General features: G+C 41.2%; 1 protein-coding gene across 2 annotated transcripts in view; it reads right to left on the bottom strand.

The window, feature by feature from the left end:
* Nucleotides 1–1,367: 1,367 nt before the first annotated feature.
* Nucleotides 1,368–20,988, bottom strand: part of ZFP91 (ZFP91 zinc finger protein) — a 32,259-nt gene continuing 12,638 nt past the window's right edge. The window contains exons 2-8 of one of the 2 annotated variants that reach the window (XM_010833183.1): nucleotides 5,432–5,641; nucleotides 5,143–5,179; nucleotides 4,648–4,749; nucleotides 3,986–4,120; nucleotides 3,287–3,337; nucleotides 2,775–2,853; nucleotides 1,368–1,892 (exon numbers count right to left, since the gene is read on the bottom strand). In XM_010833183.1, coding sequence (XP_010831485.1) covers nucleotides 1,746–1,892; nucleotides 2,775–2,853; nucleotides 3,287–3,337; nucleotides 3,986–4,120; nucleotides 4,648–4,749; nucleotides 5,143–5,179; nucleotides 5,432–5,641 — 761 coding nt within the window. In that variant the 3' untranslated portion in view covers nucleotides 1,368–1,745. Of the gene's footprint in view, nucleotides 1,893–2,774; nucleotides 2,854–3,286; nucleotides 3,338–3,985; nucleotides 4,121–4,647; nucleotides 4,753–5,142; nucleotides 5,180–5,431; nucleotides 5,642–20,988 lie in introns of both variants that reach the window. The other variant, XM_010833182.1, reaches the window with a different exon arrangement.

Here is a 20,988-nt window from a genome sequence, read left to right on the forward strand (position 1 = left end):
AAAGTTACCCAAGATAAACAATTTAAACTTCTCTCAAAAATCCTATGGGGCAAAGGAGCACTGGACTTCTTTTCTTCTTTATCAACTGGTTGGGGAGAAAGTGGACCAACACATGCTCAATGTCTACTTGTTGAACAAATGGCCACTACACTCTTCGTATGCCTTTCACTTAAAATGACCAGAAACAGTCACAGTGAAAACAAGATAAGAGGCAAACAACACCCAATGTAATCCTACCCTCCATCCCAAACAGTTCTAAAAGCAAGTGTAGGAGAAGAGCCACGTCTCTCCCACCTGAATGCACGGAGGCGGCACCTGGGGCTCTAGGAGACACAGAGGCGGACTCAGCAGGTCGAGGCGGGGCCTGAGACACGCCACCTCTAGCAGGGAGCTCACAACGCCAGGCCCGTCCGTCTGCATTCCTCACCAACAGTAGGGTCTGAAACGCACACTCCTACCCCAGGGACAAAGCTTACCGTCTCTCAGGTCTGGGCCACATTCCCAGCTCCACGGGAGCATGACGAACCCATGTGGAGCATTTCACATACTTAAGGAAATTATATTTTCAAAAGAAGCCAATTCACACTCATTTGGAAAAGTAAAACTCTCTTAACACTGACATCATAAAATTGTATCAACTACATACAAATATTTGGAAAGGGCTTAATTTCTAAACCAGTGTTTGTCATAGTCGGCTTATAAAATCCAGCTAAAGTAGTCTAAACTGGCTGTCAGAAATTATTTTCTATGGAATGAAACAGTGTAACAGGGAGAAGGGGCAGAGGAATGGCAGCTCCTTTAGAGAAACAGTGGGGGCAGCGTCCTCACTGAAGAGACGCAGCGGGAGGCAAGGACTGCAGCCTGTGGAGCCATGAAGACCTCAGGTACACCCCAGTGCCGGGCCCATCAGGTGCCCGGCTCCGTGCAGCACACAGCACCTTACATGTCGCCCCATTCCATCCTTATAAATACGCAGCGTTACTGGAATCATCACTAACCTTACCCAGCCCAATCTGTTCCTATTTAGCTGCACTTGACCACAACTGTCCAGTGGCTGAAAATGAACGCTGTCTGAACTCCTTCGACAACATGTGTCACACAGGTGTTCAGCTTCTCTTCTCCAGCCACCAGTTCCTGTAGGGGGCTACATGCGTGCACAGTTGCTCAGCAGTGTCCAAGTCTTCAGGCCCGCACAGACTGTAGTCTGCCAGGCTCCTCTGTCCATGAGATTTTCCAGCAAGAACACTGGAACGGGTTGCCAATGCCTCCTCCAGGGGATCTTCCTGACCCAGACGTTGAACCCGTGCCTCCTGTGGCTCCTGCACTGGCAGGTGGATTCTGTACCACTGAGCCACTTGGGAAGCCCCACAGGAGGTTACATGTGGATTCAATAGCTAGCCTTTGTGACTCCAATAGTAGCAGAAGTCTTGGGAGATTTTTAGTAGGTAATATAAACTATAAGCAAGCCTCCTCACCATTAAGGCTTTCTCTACATACTCCTCATTTTCAGTCCAGGTAGTTACTACAAGTATCTGTCTAACTGAAGCAGAATTAGAAACCACCCCCAAAATTATTATTATTATTTTTTTGCTAAAAACTAGCTGTATAACCACTGGTTACCTAATGCTGCTCAGCCTCTGGTTTATTGGCTGTAAAACAAAGAGTAGTATAAACAAACTTGGTGATGGATGGATGGATAGGTTAGAAAAAAATATTGTTACCAATCTACACACTTAACAGGGCATTTAGCTACTTGATAAACATTCTAAGAAAGTACCTGTATGATGTTTGGCATGTCGGAGAAGTTGCTTCTGGAGCCTAAAGAGTCGTCCACAGGAGGGATGGGGACATACATATTTCTTCTTCAGCAAATGCTGGTATTTAATGTGGTGCTGAAAAAGTAAAACAAAGTGAAGAGAGAGAAAAATTAGGGCTTCTAGAAAGCTTAGCTCATTCCTTTGCAAAGTCAAAAGTACTGAAAGAAAACCAAGCCCTCTGTACGTGAACAGGGACCACTGCCATGGAGTGCTTCAGCACGTGGCTCTGTTGCTCGCGCGCTCGTGACCCCGGAAGACACACCGCGAGCTCCAGTCCCCATGTGTAGCAGGGAGGTGACGACACCTGCGTCAGCGTTGTGGGAACAGACATCGTGTACTGCACAGTGCTTAGTGCAGCGAATGGCACATGGCCAAGGAGTCATAGCCATCATTATCAGAACAGAACCAGAATCAGGGGGTAAGGCCTTAGTCGTATGTTATACTTGCTGCTAAAGACCAAACACTTCTTAAGCTTTAGTAATTAATATTTCATGTCTTCTGCCAGACCTAAATACAAGCTGTATCCTTACTCATTAAAAAAAACTCACTTAAAATAAAAACCTCAAACTAAAAATTTATTCAAAATAGTAATCAAGAAATCTTACGTTTTAGTTTAACCTTATTCTTTAATAATAGACACTAAAAACAAAACCTGTTTAACTGTGTCTTGGTGTGTTATCACACAATCATCTATTATATCAGGCGCATTTGCACCATGAGAAATACTGGAATATCCCAAGATTCCAAGGAACCATTTACATTCAGGTTCTTAACCACTTAAAACAACAACAAAAGCCCAACTCAAGTCATTTGATGTTTAATAAATGACTGTTGTTGACATTACACAGTAATGATGAAGCCTGCACCAGTTCACAAACTAGAAAGTCTCAGTGAGCTCGGGAACTAGTAACGGGAAGCGCTCTGCGAGTCCGCCTCCTCTGGAACAGCCCCACTGACCTGCAGGTAGCGCGGGTGAGCAAGGACGGTCCCGCAGCCTTCCATCTCACAGCGGACGTACTGGATGGGGGGCTTCTTTCTAGTAACAACATGGAAGGGAAAAGTCAGTAACAGCAGGGAGGCAGTATGCACACTGGCCTTTCACTCCAACTGCACTATAGGGGATAGCCATTCTACAGTACGAAGAATTAAAATCTCTTTTACTAGCTTATAGCTTGCACAGAATTTATGTTAGAAATAATCAGACTGCCAAATGTTTAGTTTTTTAAAAAAAAGCACAAAATAAACCAGTAACTCTCCCAAAGGCAAAGAAGTGTTAAATTTTTTAGAAACTTTAAGATCCTGCAATGGAAGGTAAAACATAGTAGCTGTGCATCAAGGACACCAATGAAGCTGCTTCTGTGAGATTCTTAGCTAGTCGTTCCCACAGGGTAATCCCAAGGCTTAACACATGAGTGAAGGGCCCACTGCCAGCAAGAAGGCACAACCCTGCAGGACTGTAAATTACTCACCTCCTTTTGGGTAATCGTGGGCTTTTGTCATCTTTTCGCCTTCTTCCTCTCCTGTAATTAAAGAACAGAGTAACTGTCCACATAGTCCAGACTGAAGCTTATACAGTAAAAGATTAACTGAGGACATACACTCAAGACTGAACAGCTGGTGGCAGAAACAACGGATAACCCACAACACATAAACCCAAAAACAAATCCTGCAAAACCAAAGATTTCACTCTGAAGCAACTTTACCTATAAATAAAACCACACCACAAGTTAACTGAAAAAGTAGAAGAAATTAGTCTATTATCTAAAAGCCCTAAGAATATAAAGGATACTCTCCTTGTGAGAGAGAGAAAAGCCTACACGCTTAAAAGCGGCTCTCTCTGCAACAGGAACTAACTGCCAGGCACTCGCTTTCACCTGATCAAAGCCATTACATCACATGCCTTATTTGCCATACTTGTTTTTACTCTCTTTACTCCCTTCTCTGCGTCCCTGCAGCCACTGACCTACTGTACTCAATGGAACATCGTTAAGTACTGCTGTGAATGAAACTTTTCAAGCTTTTGAGAGAAGTCTTTCCAATCAAACTGTCAGCTGCTTGAGACAGCAATATGTACAGGTCAACATCTTTCCTCCCACTCCTACCCTTTTTTCCAACAGTGACCTGAAAATCTGCTAAGCCTCCATTTTCAGGAGTAACTGCCTACTCACTTCCTAGGAGGCTCCTCGTCTTCCCTGATTTCATTCTCTTCTTCTTTCACCTCTACCTCGACTTCCACTTTTATTTCCTTCTTCTCTTTCTCTTCTTTCACCTTCCCTGATTTTCTCCGTGGCTTTGGGGTTTCCCTGAAAATACAAACATATTTCAACATTGGCATCGAGCAAAGGATCCTTTCAAGAACATCTGTGATAGAAGGATAAAGCCTGGAGTTATCGCTGATTTATTATAAAATTATGCTCCTTGGGATACTAAATGTGGTTTCCAGCCACTATTTGTCATATGGACAGTAACCATACATATATTTAAAGCCAATGAGATGACCCCCACCCCCAAGCTAACAAAGCCTTAGAATCAAATCCCACTACAGATGTAAAGAAAAACAAAAGCAAAAAAAATTCTAAGTATTCAGGAAACTCATGACATCTTAAAACAGGCAGATGTCATAATAATTTGAATACGAGCAAAACAAAGTTCTACAGATGCGAGAGTGTGCTGTAGCAGGGAGTAACAGGATAATGCTAGGTTTGTAAAACAGGTGCAAAATTACTCCTTTAAAAATTAAGTCCATATCCATTAGTTTGGCAACAAGGTGAAATAAAAGCATGCAAAAATGCTTTCCTAACTTATTTTTCACCAACAAACCGAGACATGCCTTTCTAAGTGGGGTTTGTAAGTCTCATCTCTTGGATCATCTTTGAACGGTATTTCTTCTTCACTGATCAACATCTCTTCTTCCTCCTCCTCTTCCTCATCACTGCTAAAAAGAAGCCAACAGAGATTAGAAATCCCAGCTGTTGTAAGTCTATCTGACTGATTTTATTCAGCAATTTACTTAGACGCAGCCACAGATTCACAGCATCATCTAGGATTTTCATTCTAATGATCTAGCTGGACTGCCACCTAGCTCTTTCCCCCACAGAATAAAACTGGAACTAAAAAGACAAAAATCCCAGACATTTCTCATTTCAAAGGCAAGCCAAAGATGGCTCAGTGACACTAACAGTTAAAAAACAACTATTATTTAACAACAGTTAGAAAACATCAATTATTTCAAGTAGAAAACCTCTGAGCCATGTGATCTGACTGACCAGCCTTCATCCCCTTTACGTCCCCAAGGGCTTAAATATGAAATATTGCAGCTTCTTACCTAATGCCACCTGGAGACTGATGCTCTTCTGCAGCATCTAGAAAAGGTACAAACAGAACTTGTGGTATGAAGGTATAGATATTTTCTCTCTGTAGCCAAGAGACTCAAACCAAATTACAGTTTAGGGTTATTACACAAATGGAGAATTCTTTGTAAGCTATCAAAAAAGACCCTTCCTATAACACCACACGTGACCCTAAAAGTCAGGCTGTTCTGGTAAATGTTCAACATGACATAAAAATCAACAGGCAACTGGTGATTAAACAATCACACTCTCCTGGCACTGTACCATAATCGAGCTGATCTGTGTTTGGCTCTGACTTGCAGATGAGCTGCAGGGAACCAGTCTTGGACCGAGAGCTGCGGGTGTTCTCTGCGTCGCGATGCCGAGAGACGGATGTGCGGCTGCTACCGCGCCAGCCCCGGCTAGGCCGAGCTGTTGCCGAGGGAGCTTCCTGAGTGAGGGCAGATTCTTCCTCCTCTTTCTCTTCCTTGGGATCTAGAGGAAAACATACACCATTCTTTTAGAGTTTACAGTTGGCCAATAATCATCTCTGTGTATCTCTGAAGATAACACTCACCCCCCACCACCTGTGGACAGAATTTTACTGATATAATAGAAGCAAGATGAGGGGGAAATGTGATAAAAACTTATCCTTACTGTCATCAGTCTAAAGAAACTGCTTTGTAGGTTGCAAAGCAGCAATTTTATATTTATAGTTTATATATATACTAAAAAATAAAATGCTAAGAGAAATATACCTAAGATCTAACCTTTTGTTCTATATTTTAATCATTAGATCTAAGACAGAAGAGAGTGGTCCCCAAAAGATGACCAGATCTACAGACACATGAGCAAGAAAGAAGCACAGTTCTAGATGGTTTAACAATCAATGTTGCAAGTAAGTGCAAAAGAGCAGTTCCATCAAAAGGAATTCCTTTGCATCTATTCAATTTTACTCAGTATATTAAAAGTGAGCCTATTTTGACCATGGAAGATCCTTTCAATAATCTCAGAAAGGAAAAGTCCTTTGTAAGAACAGCATAGGATTTTAGGTCTTAAGACTGATACATCCAACTTTATAAACATAAAAAGTTTTCAGCATGTCAAATTCCACTATAATCAAAGTCTAACGGCCCAACAGAAAGATAGCAACTCAGTAAAAATGGTTTTCAAACGTGTGAACAAACCAAAACAATGACCACAAAGCTCAACCCACTCATAACAGGAGACACTCCGATGAAGCCAACAGTGCCGTGGCAGTGTTCCCTTAGAATACTGGCAACGATCGAAACGTCTGCCAACACACTGTATCAGCAAGGCTGTAGGAAAATAGGAAGTCTTGACAGAGATCAACATGTGGATATCAGTAAAACCTTTCTATAATGGACAATTTGGCAATATCTATCAAAATTTTAAGTATATATACCTTTCCCATCAAGTTCAACTACTAGGAATTTATCCTACAAAACTAAGATCACACTTATAAAACCCACATCCATAAAATGTCTAAATATTATATATGTGTATATATAGATAGTATAAATCTACCTATCTACATATCAATCTATATATATCACAATACTTCTGTACAGATTATAAGAAACATAAATACTCGCCACCTTCCAGGGAAGATCTAAAAACACTTCCAGTAATTCCGCCTCACAGTATCTACCCTATGAAGAGAAACTGGCACATGGAGGCTCACTATAGCATGTTTAAAATAAAAAACGGAAACAATGTAACTTTCCATATTTAGGGGAAAGTGCTTATTAAAAGAGACACAAAAAATTAGCTTCCTTTACTGCAGAGCAAGGTGGTGACTGGGAGTTGTCTCAGTTTTAACTACACTGGTTTGAAAGTTTTATGAGACCATATTAAAGTAATGAAACAGAATTCACTTGAAATGCAGAGATGAATAGCAGTGGGAACTTCAACTTGTTCAAGATCACAAAATTATCTAAGTAGACCTAAAATTAAAAATCCTGTCTTGGGCTAGTAATCAAGGACTTTTACATGTAGGTCACCACTGCTTTTAAGAAAATTTCTTCAAAGGGAGAAACTCAAAACCCTTTATAAAGTACTGCAACATTAAATAATAAAGAGAAAATTAAAAGTATTTCTTTTACTCAACCTAGCTACACTAATGTGTGCTTGAAACCTATTCCATAACCTCCTATACTCAATAAAGCTCTTCTCTACTTCATGATGAAAGGATATGCCCACATCTTCTCAAACTGTGGGTATTATCCACAGGACAAATGATGGTCATCTGATGAGAACTGCTTATCTTTACAAATAAAGCACAGCAGCCTGTTTTATTGAATAACCCACACATCACCTAAAACTCTATAGTTTTTTAAAAAAACATTGTCAAAGTGACAACAGCAAAACTGTCCCTCATCAGAAATGCACACACATACCACCTGCCACAATAAAGTCTGAGGACTCTGCGATACAGTCAAAGGTTGACAACAACCAAGTAAACACGGAAGCAAGAAACAAGCTACACAAGCCATGTAAGGAAACCTCTGTAGGTCATGAGCTGAGCAAAAGCAAGCAGCCTTCAGACAGACCACATAAGACAAAGAACACGGTTTTTCAAAATATGCTCAAACAGCTAAAGGAAATCTTACGAAACTAAAGGATATCAGAAGAATGATGGCTCAACAAACAGAAAAAATGCCAACAAAAAGATAGCAATTATAAAAAGCAATCAAATTCTGGGGCTAAAAAGTATAATATCTGAAATGAAAAATTCATTAGACGGTTTCATTAAACAGCAGATTGAGAAAGGAGACACAGTAGCAAACTTAGGTCAACTGAGAGCATCCACTCTGAAGAACAGAAAGAAACAGACTAAGACATCAGTGGGGGACCATTAAAACAAACCAATATACACAGTCCCAGAAGGAGAGTACAGAATGGAGCAGAAGGAATCTCTTCAGTTCAGTCGCTCATTTGTGTCCTACTACTTGTGAGCCCATGGAGCACAACATGCCAGGCCTCCCCGTCCATCACCAACGCCCAGAGTTTACCCAAACCCATGTCCATCAAGTCAGTGACGCCATCCAACCATGTCATCCTCTGCCATCCCCTTCTCCTTCTGCCTTCAATCTTTCCCAGCATCAGAGTCTTTTCAAATGAGTCAGCTCTTCGCATCAGGTAGCCAAAGTATTGAGAGTTTCAGCTTCAACATCAGTCCTTCCAATGAACACCCAGGACTGATCTCCTTTAGGATGGACTGGTTGGATCTCCTTGCAGTCCAAGGGCCTCTCAAGAGTCTTCTCCAACACCACAGTTCAGAAGCATCAATTCTTCAGCATTCAGCTTTCTTTATGGTCCAACTATCACATCCTATATGACTACTGGGAAAACCATAGCTTTTACTGGAAAAACCATAGCTTTGACTAGATGAACCTTTGCTGGAAAAATAATGTTTCTACTTTTTAATATGCTGTCTAGGTTGGTCATAACTTTTCTTCCAAGAAGTAAACATCAAAATTTTAATTTCATGGCTGCAATCACCATCTACAGTGATTTTGGAACCCAAGAAAATAAAGTTGTCACTGTTTCCATTGCTTCCCCATCTATTAACCATGAAGTGATGGGACCTGATGTCATGGTCTTAGATTTTTAAACACTGAGTTTTAAGCCAGCCTTTTCACTCTCCTCTTTCACCAAGAGGCTCTTTAGTTCCTCTTCCCTTTCTACTTTAAGGGCAGTGTCATCTGCGTATCTGAGGTTACTGATATTTCCTGATTATCTTGATTTCCTACAATCTTGACTCCATCTTGTGCTTCCTCCAGCCCTGCATTTCACATGATGCACTCTACATAGAAGTTAAATAAGCAGGGTGACAATATACAGCCTTGAAGTACTCCTTTCCCAATTTGGAACCAGTCTGTTGTTCCACGTCTAGTTCTAACTGTTGCTTCTTGACCTGCATACAGATTTCTCAGGAGGCAGGTAAGGTGGGTTGGGATTCCCATCTCTTTAAGAATTTTCCACAGTTTGTTGTGATCCACATAGTCAGAGGCTTTGGCGTAGTCAATAAAGCAGATTTTTTTCTGGAAGTCTCTTGCTTTTTCTATGATCCAGCAGATGCTGGCAATCTGATCTGTTTCCTCTGTCTTTTCTAAATCCAGCTTGAGCATTTGGAAGTTCTTGGTTCACATACTGCTGAAGCCTCGATCGGAGAATTTTGAGCATTACTTTACTAGCGTGTGAGATGAGTGCAAATGGGCAGTGGTTTGAACATTCTCTGGCACTGCATTGGAATGAAAACTGACCTTTTCCAGTCCTGTGGGCACTGCTGAGTTTTTCCAAATTTTCTGGCATATTGAGTGCAACACTTTAACAGCATCATCTTTTAGGATTTTAAATAACTTAGCTGGGATACCATCACGTCCACTAGCTTTGATGCCCACTTGACTTTGCATTCCAGGATGTCTGGCTCTAGGTGTGTGATCACACTAGGTGTGGTTGTCATTAAGATCTTTTTTTGGTATGGTTTTTCTGTGTATTCTTGCCACCTCTTCTTAATATCTTCTGCTTCTGTTAGGTCCATACTGTTTCTGTCGTTTATTGTGCCCAGATTTGCATGAAATGTTCCCTTGGTAACTCCAATTTTATTGAAGAGATCTCTGCTGCTGCTAAGTCACTTTAGTCGTGTCCAACTCTGTGCAACCCCATAGATAGCAGCCCACCAGGCTCCCCCGTCCCTGGGATTCTCCAGGCAAGAACACTGGAGTGGGGTGCCATTGCCTTCTCCAGAAGAGATCTATAGTCTTTCCCATTCTGTTGTTTTCCTCAGTTCTTTGCACTGGTCACTGAGGAAGGCTTTCTTATCTCTCCTTGCTATTCTCTGGAACTCTGCATTCAGATGGGTACATCTTTCCTTTTCTCCTATGCCTTTTGTTTCTTTTTCTCAGCTATCTGTAAGGTCTCCTCAGACAACCATTTTGCCTTTTTTGGATTTCTTTTCCTTGGGGATGGTCTTAATCACCGCCTCTTGTAACTTCACAAACCTCCATGCATAGTTGTTCTTCAGGCACTCTATCAGATCTAATCCCTTGAATCTATTTCTCACTTCCACTGTATAATCATGAGGGATTTGATTGAGATCATACCTGAATGGTCTTGTGGTTTTCCCTACTTTCTGCAATTTAAGTCTGAATTTGGCAATTCATGATCTGAGCCATAGTCAACTCCCAGTCTTGTTTTTGCTGACTATATGGAGGTTCTCCATCTTTTGCTGCAAAGAATATAATCAATCTGATTTCGGTGTTGACCATCTGGTGATGTCCATGTGTAGTCTTCTCTTGTGTTATTGGAAGAGGGTGTTTGCTATGACCAGGGCATTTTCTTGGCAAAACGGTTAGCCTTTGCCCTGCTTCATTTTATAGCCTAAGGCCAAACTTGCCTGTTACTCCAGGGATCTCTTGACTTCCTACTTTTGCATTCCAGTCCCCTATGATGAAAAGGACATCTTTTTTGGTTGTTAGTTCTAGAAGGTCTTGTAGGTCATCACAGAACCATTCAACCTCAGCTTCTTCTGCATTACTGGTCAGGGCATAGACTTGGATTACTGTGATACTGAATCATTTGCCTTGGAAACAAACAGAGATCATTCTGTGGTTTCTGAGATTGCACCTAAGTACTGCATTTCGGACTCTTTCGTTGTCTATGATGGCTACTCTATTTCTTCAAAGGTATTCTTGCTCACAGTAGTAGATATAATGGTCATCTGAGTTAAACTCACCCATTCCAGTCCACTTTAGTTCACTGATTCCTAGAATGTCGATGTTTACTCTTGCCATTTCCTGTTGACCACTTCCAATCTATCTTGATTCATGGACTTCACATTCCAGGCTCCTATGCAATATCATTCTTTACAGCATCAGACTTGACTTCCATCACCAGTCAAATCTGCAGCTGGGTTTTGTTTTCCCTTTGGCTCCGTCTCTTCATTCTTTCTGGAGTTATTTCTCCACTCTTCTCCAGTAGTATATTTGGCACCTACCAACCGGGGGAGTTCATTTTTCAGTGTCATATTTTTTCCCTTTTCATACTGTTCATGGGGTTCTCAAGGTAGGAATGCTGAAGTGATCTGCCATTCCCTTCACCAGTGGACCATGTTTTGTCAGAACTCTCTACCATGACCCGTGCATCTTAGGTGGCCCCACATGGCATGGCTCATAGTTTCATTGACTTAGACTGATCCATGTGATCAGTTTGGTTAGTTTTCAGTAACTGTAACAGAAACAACACTCAGAGAAATAAAGGACAAAACACCCCCACCAAGTCTAAGACACAAACCCATGCAAACAAGAAGCTCCACGATCCTATCCAAACAATCTTACATTCACAGGTTCTCAACATCTTTTGAGAGCAAACAATCCAATCAACAGAAAATGGCTCTACAAGTATCAAACAAAACAGACTTCAAGTCAAAAACTGCTGTAAGGACACAAAGTTAGACACTGCATATTAAAAGTCAATCAAAACAATGTAAATTATAAATCTATACATATGTAATACATGAAGTAAAAACAACAGATTTGAAGGGGAAAACAGGTGTTACTAAAATAAGTTAGAAACTTCAACATCTTACTTTCAGTAATGGATAAAATGACTACTCAGAAATTCAACTAGGAAATAGAGGACCTGCACAACAGTATTTAAAATAATTAAAACAGGGAAAAAAAAAAAAAAACTAACAGATCCAAAAACAACAGAATATACAATTTTCTCAAGTACACACAGAAGATTATCCAGAAAAGACCATATATTAGGCCACTTACGATATTTAAAAAGACTGAGTGAATTCCCTGGTGTCCTGGGTTTGCACCTACAGAGGCAACAGCACTCACCCAACAAAGGCCACAACGTGTCACAGAACATGGACTGCAGGGGAGCGGCAGAGCGCATTAGCGGCTACATTAAACACAAACGAATGACACGTGTCTAATCAACACCTAACTTTATACCAGGTCAGGAAGCAACAGTTAGAACTGGACATGGAACAACAGACTGGTTCCAAATAGGAAAAGGAGCACGTCAAGGCTGTATATTGTCAACCTGCTTACTTAACTTCTATGCAGAGTACATCATGAGAAATGCTGGGCTGGAGGAAACACAAGCTGGAATCAAGATTGCTGGGAGAAATATCAATCACCTCAGATATGCAGATGACACCACCCTTATGGCAGAAAGTGAAGAAGAACTAAAGAGCCTCTTGATCAAAGTGGAAGAGGAGAGTGAAAAAGTTGGCTTAAAGCTCAACATTCAGAAAACAAAGATCATGGCATCCGGTCCCATCACGTCATGGGAAATAGATGGGGAAACAGTGGAAACAGTGTCAGACTTTATTTTTGGGGGCTCCAAAATCAATGCAGATGGTGACTGCAGCCATGAAATTAAAAGACGCTTACTCCTTGGAAGGAAAGTTATGACCAACCTAGATAGCATATTCAAAAGCAGAGACATTACTTTGCCAACAAAGGTCCGTCTAGTCAAGGCTATGGTTTTTCCTGTGGTCATGTATGGATGTGAGAGTTGGACTGTGAAGAAGGCTGAGCACTGAACAATTGATGCCTTTGAACTGTGGTGTTGGAGAAGACTCTTGAGAGTCCCTTGGACTGCAAGGAGATCCAACCAGTCCATTCCTGGGTGTTCTTTGGAAGAAATGATGCTAAAGCTGAAACTCCAGTACTTTGGCCACCTCATGCGAAGAGTTGACTCATTGGAAAAGACTCTGATGCTGGGAGGGATTGGGGGCAAGAGGAGAAGGGGACGAGAGAGGATGAGATGGCTGGATGGCATCACTGACTCGATGGACGTGAGTCTGGGTGAGCTCCAGGAGTTGGTGATGGACTGGGAGGCCTGGCGTGCTGCTATTCATGGGGTCTCAAAGAGTCGGACACAACTGAGCGACTGATCTGATCTGATCTTGACAGTTTGTTGATTTTGTCAAATGCCTTTAAACTACATCAACTGGGATTGATTTTTGTGTGTTGAACCACGCACCTGATCCTGGGATCACTTGGTCATAGTTTTAATGTGCTGCACTGTCTCGATATGCCAAAATAGATTGGGAAACAGTGGCTGACTTTATTTTTGGGGGCTCCAGAATCACAGCAGATGGTGAATGCAGCCATGAAATTAAAAGACGCTTACTCCTTGGAAGCAGTTATGACCAACCTAGACAGCATATTAAAAAGCAGAGACATAACTTTGCCAACAACAGTCTGTTTAGTCAAGGCTATGGTTTTTCCAGTGGTCATGTATGGATGTGAGAGTTGGACTATAAAGAAAGCTGAGTCCGAGAATTGATGCTTTTGAACTGTGGTGTTGGAGAAGACTCTTGAGAGTCTCTTTGGACTGCAAGGAGACCCAACCAGTCTATCCTAAAGGAGATCAGTCCTGAGTGTTCATTGGGAGGCCTGATGCTGAAGCTGCAACTCCAGTACTTTGGCCACCTGATGCGAAGAACTGACTCATTTGAAAAGACCCTGATGCTGGGAAAGATTGAAGCCGGGAGGAGAAGGGGCCGACAGAGGATGAGATGGCTGGATGGCATCACCAACTCGATGGACATGGGTTTGTGTAAACTCTAGGAATTGGTGATGGACTGGGAGGCCTGGTATGCTGCAGTCCATGGGGTAGCAAAGAATGGGACATGACTGAGCAACTGAACTGAACTTTACACCTTAAAGAAAAAAGGGGCGGGGAACGCAAACAAAACCCAAAACTAGCAAAACAAAGGAATAAAAAGTAGAGATAAATAAGAAAACAATAAGACAACAGAGAAAAAGATGAAAGCAAGTTAGTTCTTTGAAAAGATCAACAAAATCAACAAGCCTCTAGTTAGACTGAGGGGAAAAAAAGGAGGCTCGAACTACCAAAAATCTGAACACACTTAACAAGTGAAGACACTGAGTTGGTAATCAGAAACCTCCCAGTGATAAAGAAAAAAGCCTAGAAGGAACCTCCCAACTCCCCAACTCATTCCGTAAGGACAGCATAACTGATATCAAAGCCAGACAAAGATACAAGAAAACTACAGATCAATATTCCTGCAAATCAAATTCAGCAGCATATCGAGACAGTGCAGCACATTAAAACTATGACCAGGTGATCCTAGGATCAGGAGGGTGGTTCAACACACAAAAATCAATCCCAATTGATGTAGTTTAAAAGCATTTGACAAAATCAACAAACTTTCAATATAAGAACACACAATAGAAACTTCCTCTGCCTGGTAAAGGACATTTATCAAAACCCCAGAGCTAAGATACTTACTGGCAAAAGCTCCTTTCCTAAAATCAGAAACAAAGTATCGATGCCCTTTTCCTCCTCATGGATTTAACTCTTTACTAGAAGTTCTAGCCAGAGCCTTAGGCGAGAGAAGAAAGGCACACAAACAGGAGAGAGTAAAGCTAAATCTATCTGCAAATAAAATGACCTTATTTCTAAAGAATCTGCAAAGAAGAACTACTAAAGGTAACAAAAATTTAGCAGAGTTTCAGAATATAAGATCAACAGGCAAAAATTAATTTTTTAAACTATACCAGCAATGAGCAATCCAAAAAGGAGAATTAAGAAAATGATTCCACTTACAATTCAATCAAAAAGAAAAACATACTTAAATACTGCTAAAATGGCAATACTCCCCCCAAAGATCTACAGATTAAATAGAATCCCTATCAAAAATTTCAGCTTCCTTTTTTGTAGAAATTGACAATGTGATCCTAAAATTCATATGAAAATGCAAGCAGCCTAGTTTAGTCAAAACAATCTTGAAAGTGAATTTGGAGTACTCTGTCCAATCTCAAAACTTACTACAAAGCTATAGTACAGTGTGGGCCTGGAACAGGGTGGAGAGTCACAGCCAGGGAGCCACGCGAACGTCCAGATGTGCGCCCGTGCTCTCTGTGCGCGCCGTCGTGTCTCTCTGTGACCACGTGGACTGTCGCCCACCAGGCTCCTGTGCCACGGGATTGTCCCAGCAAGAACACCCGACTGGGATGCTTTACCTCCTCCAGGGGATCTTCCCAAACAGGGATGGAACTCGCATCTAATGTGGCTCCCACAATGCGGGGGATACTTTACCATCCAACCACTGGGAAAGCCCCCAAAACCCAAACACTTACGGTCAAATAATTTGACAAGGTTGCCGAGACCGTTTGTGGGGAAAGAATAGCTTCTTCAACAAATGGAGATACATACAATGAATGAAGCCGGACCCTTACTTTATACCATACACAAAGATTAACTCAAAATGGATCAGAGACCTAAATGTGAAGAGCTAGCACTAAATAAATTAGAAGTGAAGTCTGTAGAATGGAAGAAAATATTTGCAAGTCACATATCTTATAGGAGTCTAATATCCAGAATATTAAAAAACTCAATTTAACAGCAAAAGACAAACCATCCAGTTAAAAAATGGGCAAAGGGAAGGGCTTGAACAGATATTTATCCAAAGACAGACAAATGCTCAAAAATCACACAAAAAGACGCTCACTGTAAGTCATCAGTGACATGTAAATCACAACCACAATGAGACGACTACTTCATACACACCACAATGCCTACAACCACAGCAATTTTAAAAATGGAAATAACAAGTATCAGAATGTAGGGAAACTGGAACTCTTTGTACACTGCTAGTGGGAATGTAAAATGATGCAGCCACTGTGGAAAATATTTCGCAGTTCCTCAAAAAAACAAAAACAAAATTACCATTGGTTGTTGTTCAGCTGCTAAGTCATGCCCGACTTTTTGCGACCCCCAAAACTGCAGCACGCCAGGCTTTCCCGTCCTTCATTATCTCCCTAAGATTGCTCAAATTCATGATCATTGATTGAGTCGATGATGCCATCCAACCATCTCGTCCTCTGTCGCTCCCTTCTCCTCTTGCCCTCAGTCTTTCCCAGCACCAGGGTCTTTTCTAATGAGTCAGCTCTTTGCATCAGGTGGCCAAAGTACCTGTCAACTCCACTCCTACATATATGCCCTCAAAGCTGAAAACAGGTATTCAAATACCTGTGCATGGATGTCTGTAAAGTACAATCCACAAATGTGCAAACAACCAAGACAGCTGTCCAACACCGAATGGACAAACAAAACGCAGTATTTCTCATGAGGAGGAATCAAGCACCTTTGGGACTGACAGATACACACCATTATGTTTAAAATAGATAACGAACAAGGACCTACTGTACAGTACAGGGAACTCTGGTCAGTATTCTGTAACAACCTAAATGCGAATGAGAAGGATACATGTATAACTGAATCACTTTGCTGTACACCTGAAATGAACATAATATTGTTAAACAGTACTCCTATATAACAAATAAAACTAAGTTAGTGTTCGTCAGAGGCTGGAAAGGGGCTGGGTGGGAAATGACTCCCTTTAATGGGTACAGGGCCTCTGCAGATCGAGGTGTTGGGAGCACAGCACTGTCAATGGACTAAATGGCACTGAAGTCTATGTTTCATGATGGTTCACTCTGTCCCATGAGTACGGTACCACCAGCCACTGTGAGTGCCGTGAATACCACACGGTGGGATGAGGAAGAGCGGACAAACCGAGAGCGGGGGATGCTGTGAACTGAGACAAAAAGACACTGGTGCTGCTGGCAGGCATGCGTCTCCCAATTCTTCTAGGTACCAAGATGAAACATAAAGTGAATTTTCTCAATCTGAGAGTAGCTGACAATCCTTTTAAAACAATCTAACATCAAATCCAAAAGGCGACAGCCATTTCATCACGATAAAACACTTCAAGTTCTAAGTTTTACCCTAATATGATCTGGTCCTCCTTCAGACTGGCTCCTCACTTTTCTAATTGAGGCTGAGAGAAATTAAACAACTTATCCAAGATTACAGAGTTAACAGAGAATGGCTGGTTAACAGGCTGGAACAAATGAGAGTGTAAGTCTTATCTCTAATTAAATATTTACATTTTTGGAGGAAAACTAACAAACCTTAAATACTTGTTAAGTGCCTAATATTTTCTCCTTTTTTCTAAACTTAGTCCTCATAATCTTGCCAAATAATATTTTTTTTTAATAGTTGAGGAAAACAAGTAACTGACTTTCGCAAGCTCACATATTAAATGGTGGAGCTAAGATTGGAACCCAGGTATATCTAAGTCCAAAGTCCACATTCATTCCACTACACCACACTTATCATATAAAAAAGAAATGGGAAAGTGCCAGTCCAAGAGCTTAATTCAGATTTGAGAGCTGGTTCATTTCCACCCAGTCTCAGGTTCAAGTGCCAAAAAAGCGGCTCATTTATGTAAGATACTAAAAGACCACAAGAAGAATTATTTCAACAAAGTGAATTCTTAATCTAAAACTGCAGCGAACATTCACACCATCATTATTCACAGTAGCTATTTAAAAAGATCAAGTGATGAACAATCTGTTTAGATCAAATGGAGTATTTTCACACAAAGGAATGAAAATATTTATACATGCTACAACATGCAGTAACCTAAAAAATTTTGTGCTAAGTGAAAGAAGTCAGACTCAAAACAGAAAACCTCACATATTTTAAGTACAAGTCTGTATACAACATGTCAGAAAAGACGTATCTACACAGACAGAATTACACACTTAAAAACATGTGTATTTTAAACTATCGATATGTAAACTGTGCCTCAATAAAAGTGTGTTAATAAAATAGGTATTGCAGCACGGAGTCATAAAGGCCAGTAACTCACACTACCCAAACGCCCATCAGTAGTAAAAATAGATAAACTGTGATATATTCCCACAATGGAACAGTACATAGCAATGAAAATAAACAGTCCATAACAAATCCAACACAGAAGAACGTCACATAACGGGGAGCAAAAGAGGCCCTACACAGGAGTATAAAACGAACTACTCCACTTACATAAAACTCAAAAATTGGCAAAACTACTTTGTGCTGTTCAAAGTAACAACAGTGGTTACACTCAGGGATGGCTGACTGTGTTGTGTCGAGCTGGGTAATGTTTACGTGACTGGACTTGCTTTGTGGATACACGATGCTGTACACGTCCCTAAGTGTGCTTTTATACATGTATGGTGTATCTTAATAATTTCTTAAAAAAAAAAACCAATCACCTGTAATCTACCCTCCCCCTCCAGGGGTTGGGGGAGAACCTGAGAAATACCAAATGTCCTTCAATCAAGTAACAGTTAAATAAACACGGAACACCTACGTGTGGCAGTCATAGCTGGAAGCCCATGAAGTCACCCATCTCTTTCTCTTTCTCTTAGAGAATCAATCCCACTGCTAAAAACATGTTGGGATTTGAGTGGAAACTAAGGTTTTCACAGTGTAGTTTGCAAACTCCTATGGGTCCCCAATACTCTTTCAAGAAGTTTTCAAAGTCAAAACTGGTCACCAAAAAACCTGTTGGGATTTTGATTATACTGCACTTACAGATCAATATGGGGAGAAATAAAACCTTAAAAATGAGTCTTCAAACTCATGAACAAGGCACACCGCTCTTTTCAGTTCAGTCGCTCAGTCGTGTCTGACTCTTTGCGACCCCATGAATCACAGCACGCCAGGCCTCCCTGTCCATCACCAACTCCCGGAGTTCACCCAAACTCATGTGCATCGAGTCGGTGATGCCACCCGGCCATCTCATCCTCTGTCATCCCCTTCTCCTCCCGCCTCCAGTCCCTCCCAGCAACTTAGGTTTTATTAATAACTTCCCTCAGCAGTGTTTCGTAGTTTTCAGTGTATACTTGACATCTTCTGTCACATTTCTCCCTAAGTAATTCATACTTGTGGTACTATCGTAAGCAATGTTTCACACACAAATACAAGTGACTTTTGCATGCTGATCCTGCTTTCCGTGGGATGACTCCAAGAGGCCTTGCAGCTTCTGGACCACTGTCCTGAGACCACACGACATGAGAATGTCTGAACTGGAAGACCACGAGGAGAATGGCCCAAATGAAAAATAACAAACTACTGTCTTTTAAACCACCAAGCTTTTGGATGGTTTGTTATACAATATATAACTGACACAGAAGTTTATAGAGAGAGTCACAGTAAAGGAAATGGGGTTTAGAAATTCTCAGAGTTAAAGTTACAAACAGAATCAGTCAATAAGAAGGTAGGATACTGGGAGTCTAGGATTAAACAAGCCAGTCACATTTAAGAAGATATGTAAGCAAAAGACAGACCCTCAGGAATTCTCAGTAGGGAATTAACTGTACTAAAGCAAAAGGGACTACTTGCCTGGGTATATTAACAGTGAGATCAACCTGGCTAGTTTTAATTCCGAGGAGCTTGATCCTTCTTGGGACTGAAAAGATCAGGGGTCATTAACTCAGAGCTAATTTCTTTGTGTCACAGGATCTTGCCCACCCACAATCTCGGTGTAAGGATAAGATTATGTCCACAGGTCCAGACGAGTATCTCTTAGGGGTTTCCGATTCTTATCTGCTGAGTGGAGGTCTGCCCACTCAGGACCCTGGGCCTCTTCTGCCAGTTGCAACTCTCAACTGGTAGTGGAGGAAAAAGGATCTCAATATAACTATTATATATAACTATTATATCTACTACTGTGGGCAGGAATCCCTTAGAAGAAATGGAGTAGCCATCATGGTCAACAAGAGAGTCCGAAATGCAGTACTTGGATACAATCTCAAAAACGACAGAATGATCTCTGTTTGTTTCCAAGGCAAACCATTCAGTATCACAGTAATCCAAGTCTATGCCCCAATCAGTAATGCTGAAGAAGCTGATGTTGAACGGTTCTATGAAGACCTACAAGACCTTTTAGAACTAACACCCAAAACAGATGTCTTTTTCATTATAGGGGACTGAAATGCAAAAGTACGAAGTCAAGAAACACCTGGAGTAACAGGCAAATTTGGCCTTGGAATACGGAAGGAAACAGGGCAAAGACTAATAGAGTTTTGCCAAGAAAATACACTGGTCATAACAAACACCCTCTTCCAACAACACAAGAGAAGACTCTATACATGGACATCACCAGATGGTCAACATCGAAATCAGACTGATTATGTTCTTTGCAGCCAAAGATGGAGAAGCTCTATACAGTCAGCAAAAACAAGACCAGGAGCTGACTGTGGCTCAGACCATGAACTCCTTATTGCCAAATTCAGACTGAAATTGAAGAAAGTAGGGAAAACCACTAGACCATTCAGGTATGACATTAATCAAATCCCTTATGATTATACAGTGGAAGTGAGAAATAGATTTAAGGGCCTAGATCTGATAGATAGAGTGCCTGATGAACTATGGAATGAGGTTCGTGACACTGTACAGGAGACAGGGATCAAGACCATCTCCATGGAAAAGGAATGCAAAAAAGCAAAATGGCTGTCTGGGGAGGCCTTACAAATAGCTGTGAAAAGAAGAGAAGCGAAAAGCAAAGGAGAAAAGGAAAGATATAAAAATCTCAATGCAGAGTTCCAAAGAATAGCAAGAAGAGATAAGAAAGCCTTCTTCAGCGATCAATGCAAAAAAATAGAGGAAAACAACAGAACTGGAAAGACTAGAGATCTCTTCAAGAAAATCAGAGATATCAAAGGAACATTTCATGCAAAGATGGGCTCGATAAAGGACAGAAATGGTATGGACCTAACAGAAGCAGAAGATATTAAGAAGAGATGGCAAGAATACACAGAAGAACTGTACAAAAAAGATCTTCACGACCCAGATAATCACGATGATGTGATCACTGACCTAGAGCCAGACATCCTGGAATGTGAAGTCAAGTGGGCCTTAGAAAGCATCACTACGAACAAATCTAGTGGAGGTGATGGAATTCCAGTTGAGCTTTTCCAAATCCTGAAAGA

This window comes from Bison bison, unplaced genomic scaffold, assembly GCF_000754665.1.
Source record: "Bison bison bison isolate TAMUID 2011002044 unplaced genomic scaffold, Bison_UMD1.0 scf7180017863055, whole genome shotgun sequence".
Lineage (NCBI taxonomy): Eukaryota > Metazoa > Chordata > Mammalia > Artiodactyla > Bovidae > Bison > Bison bison.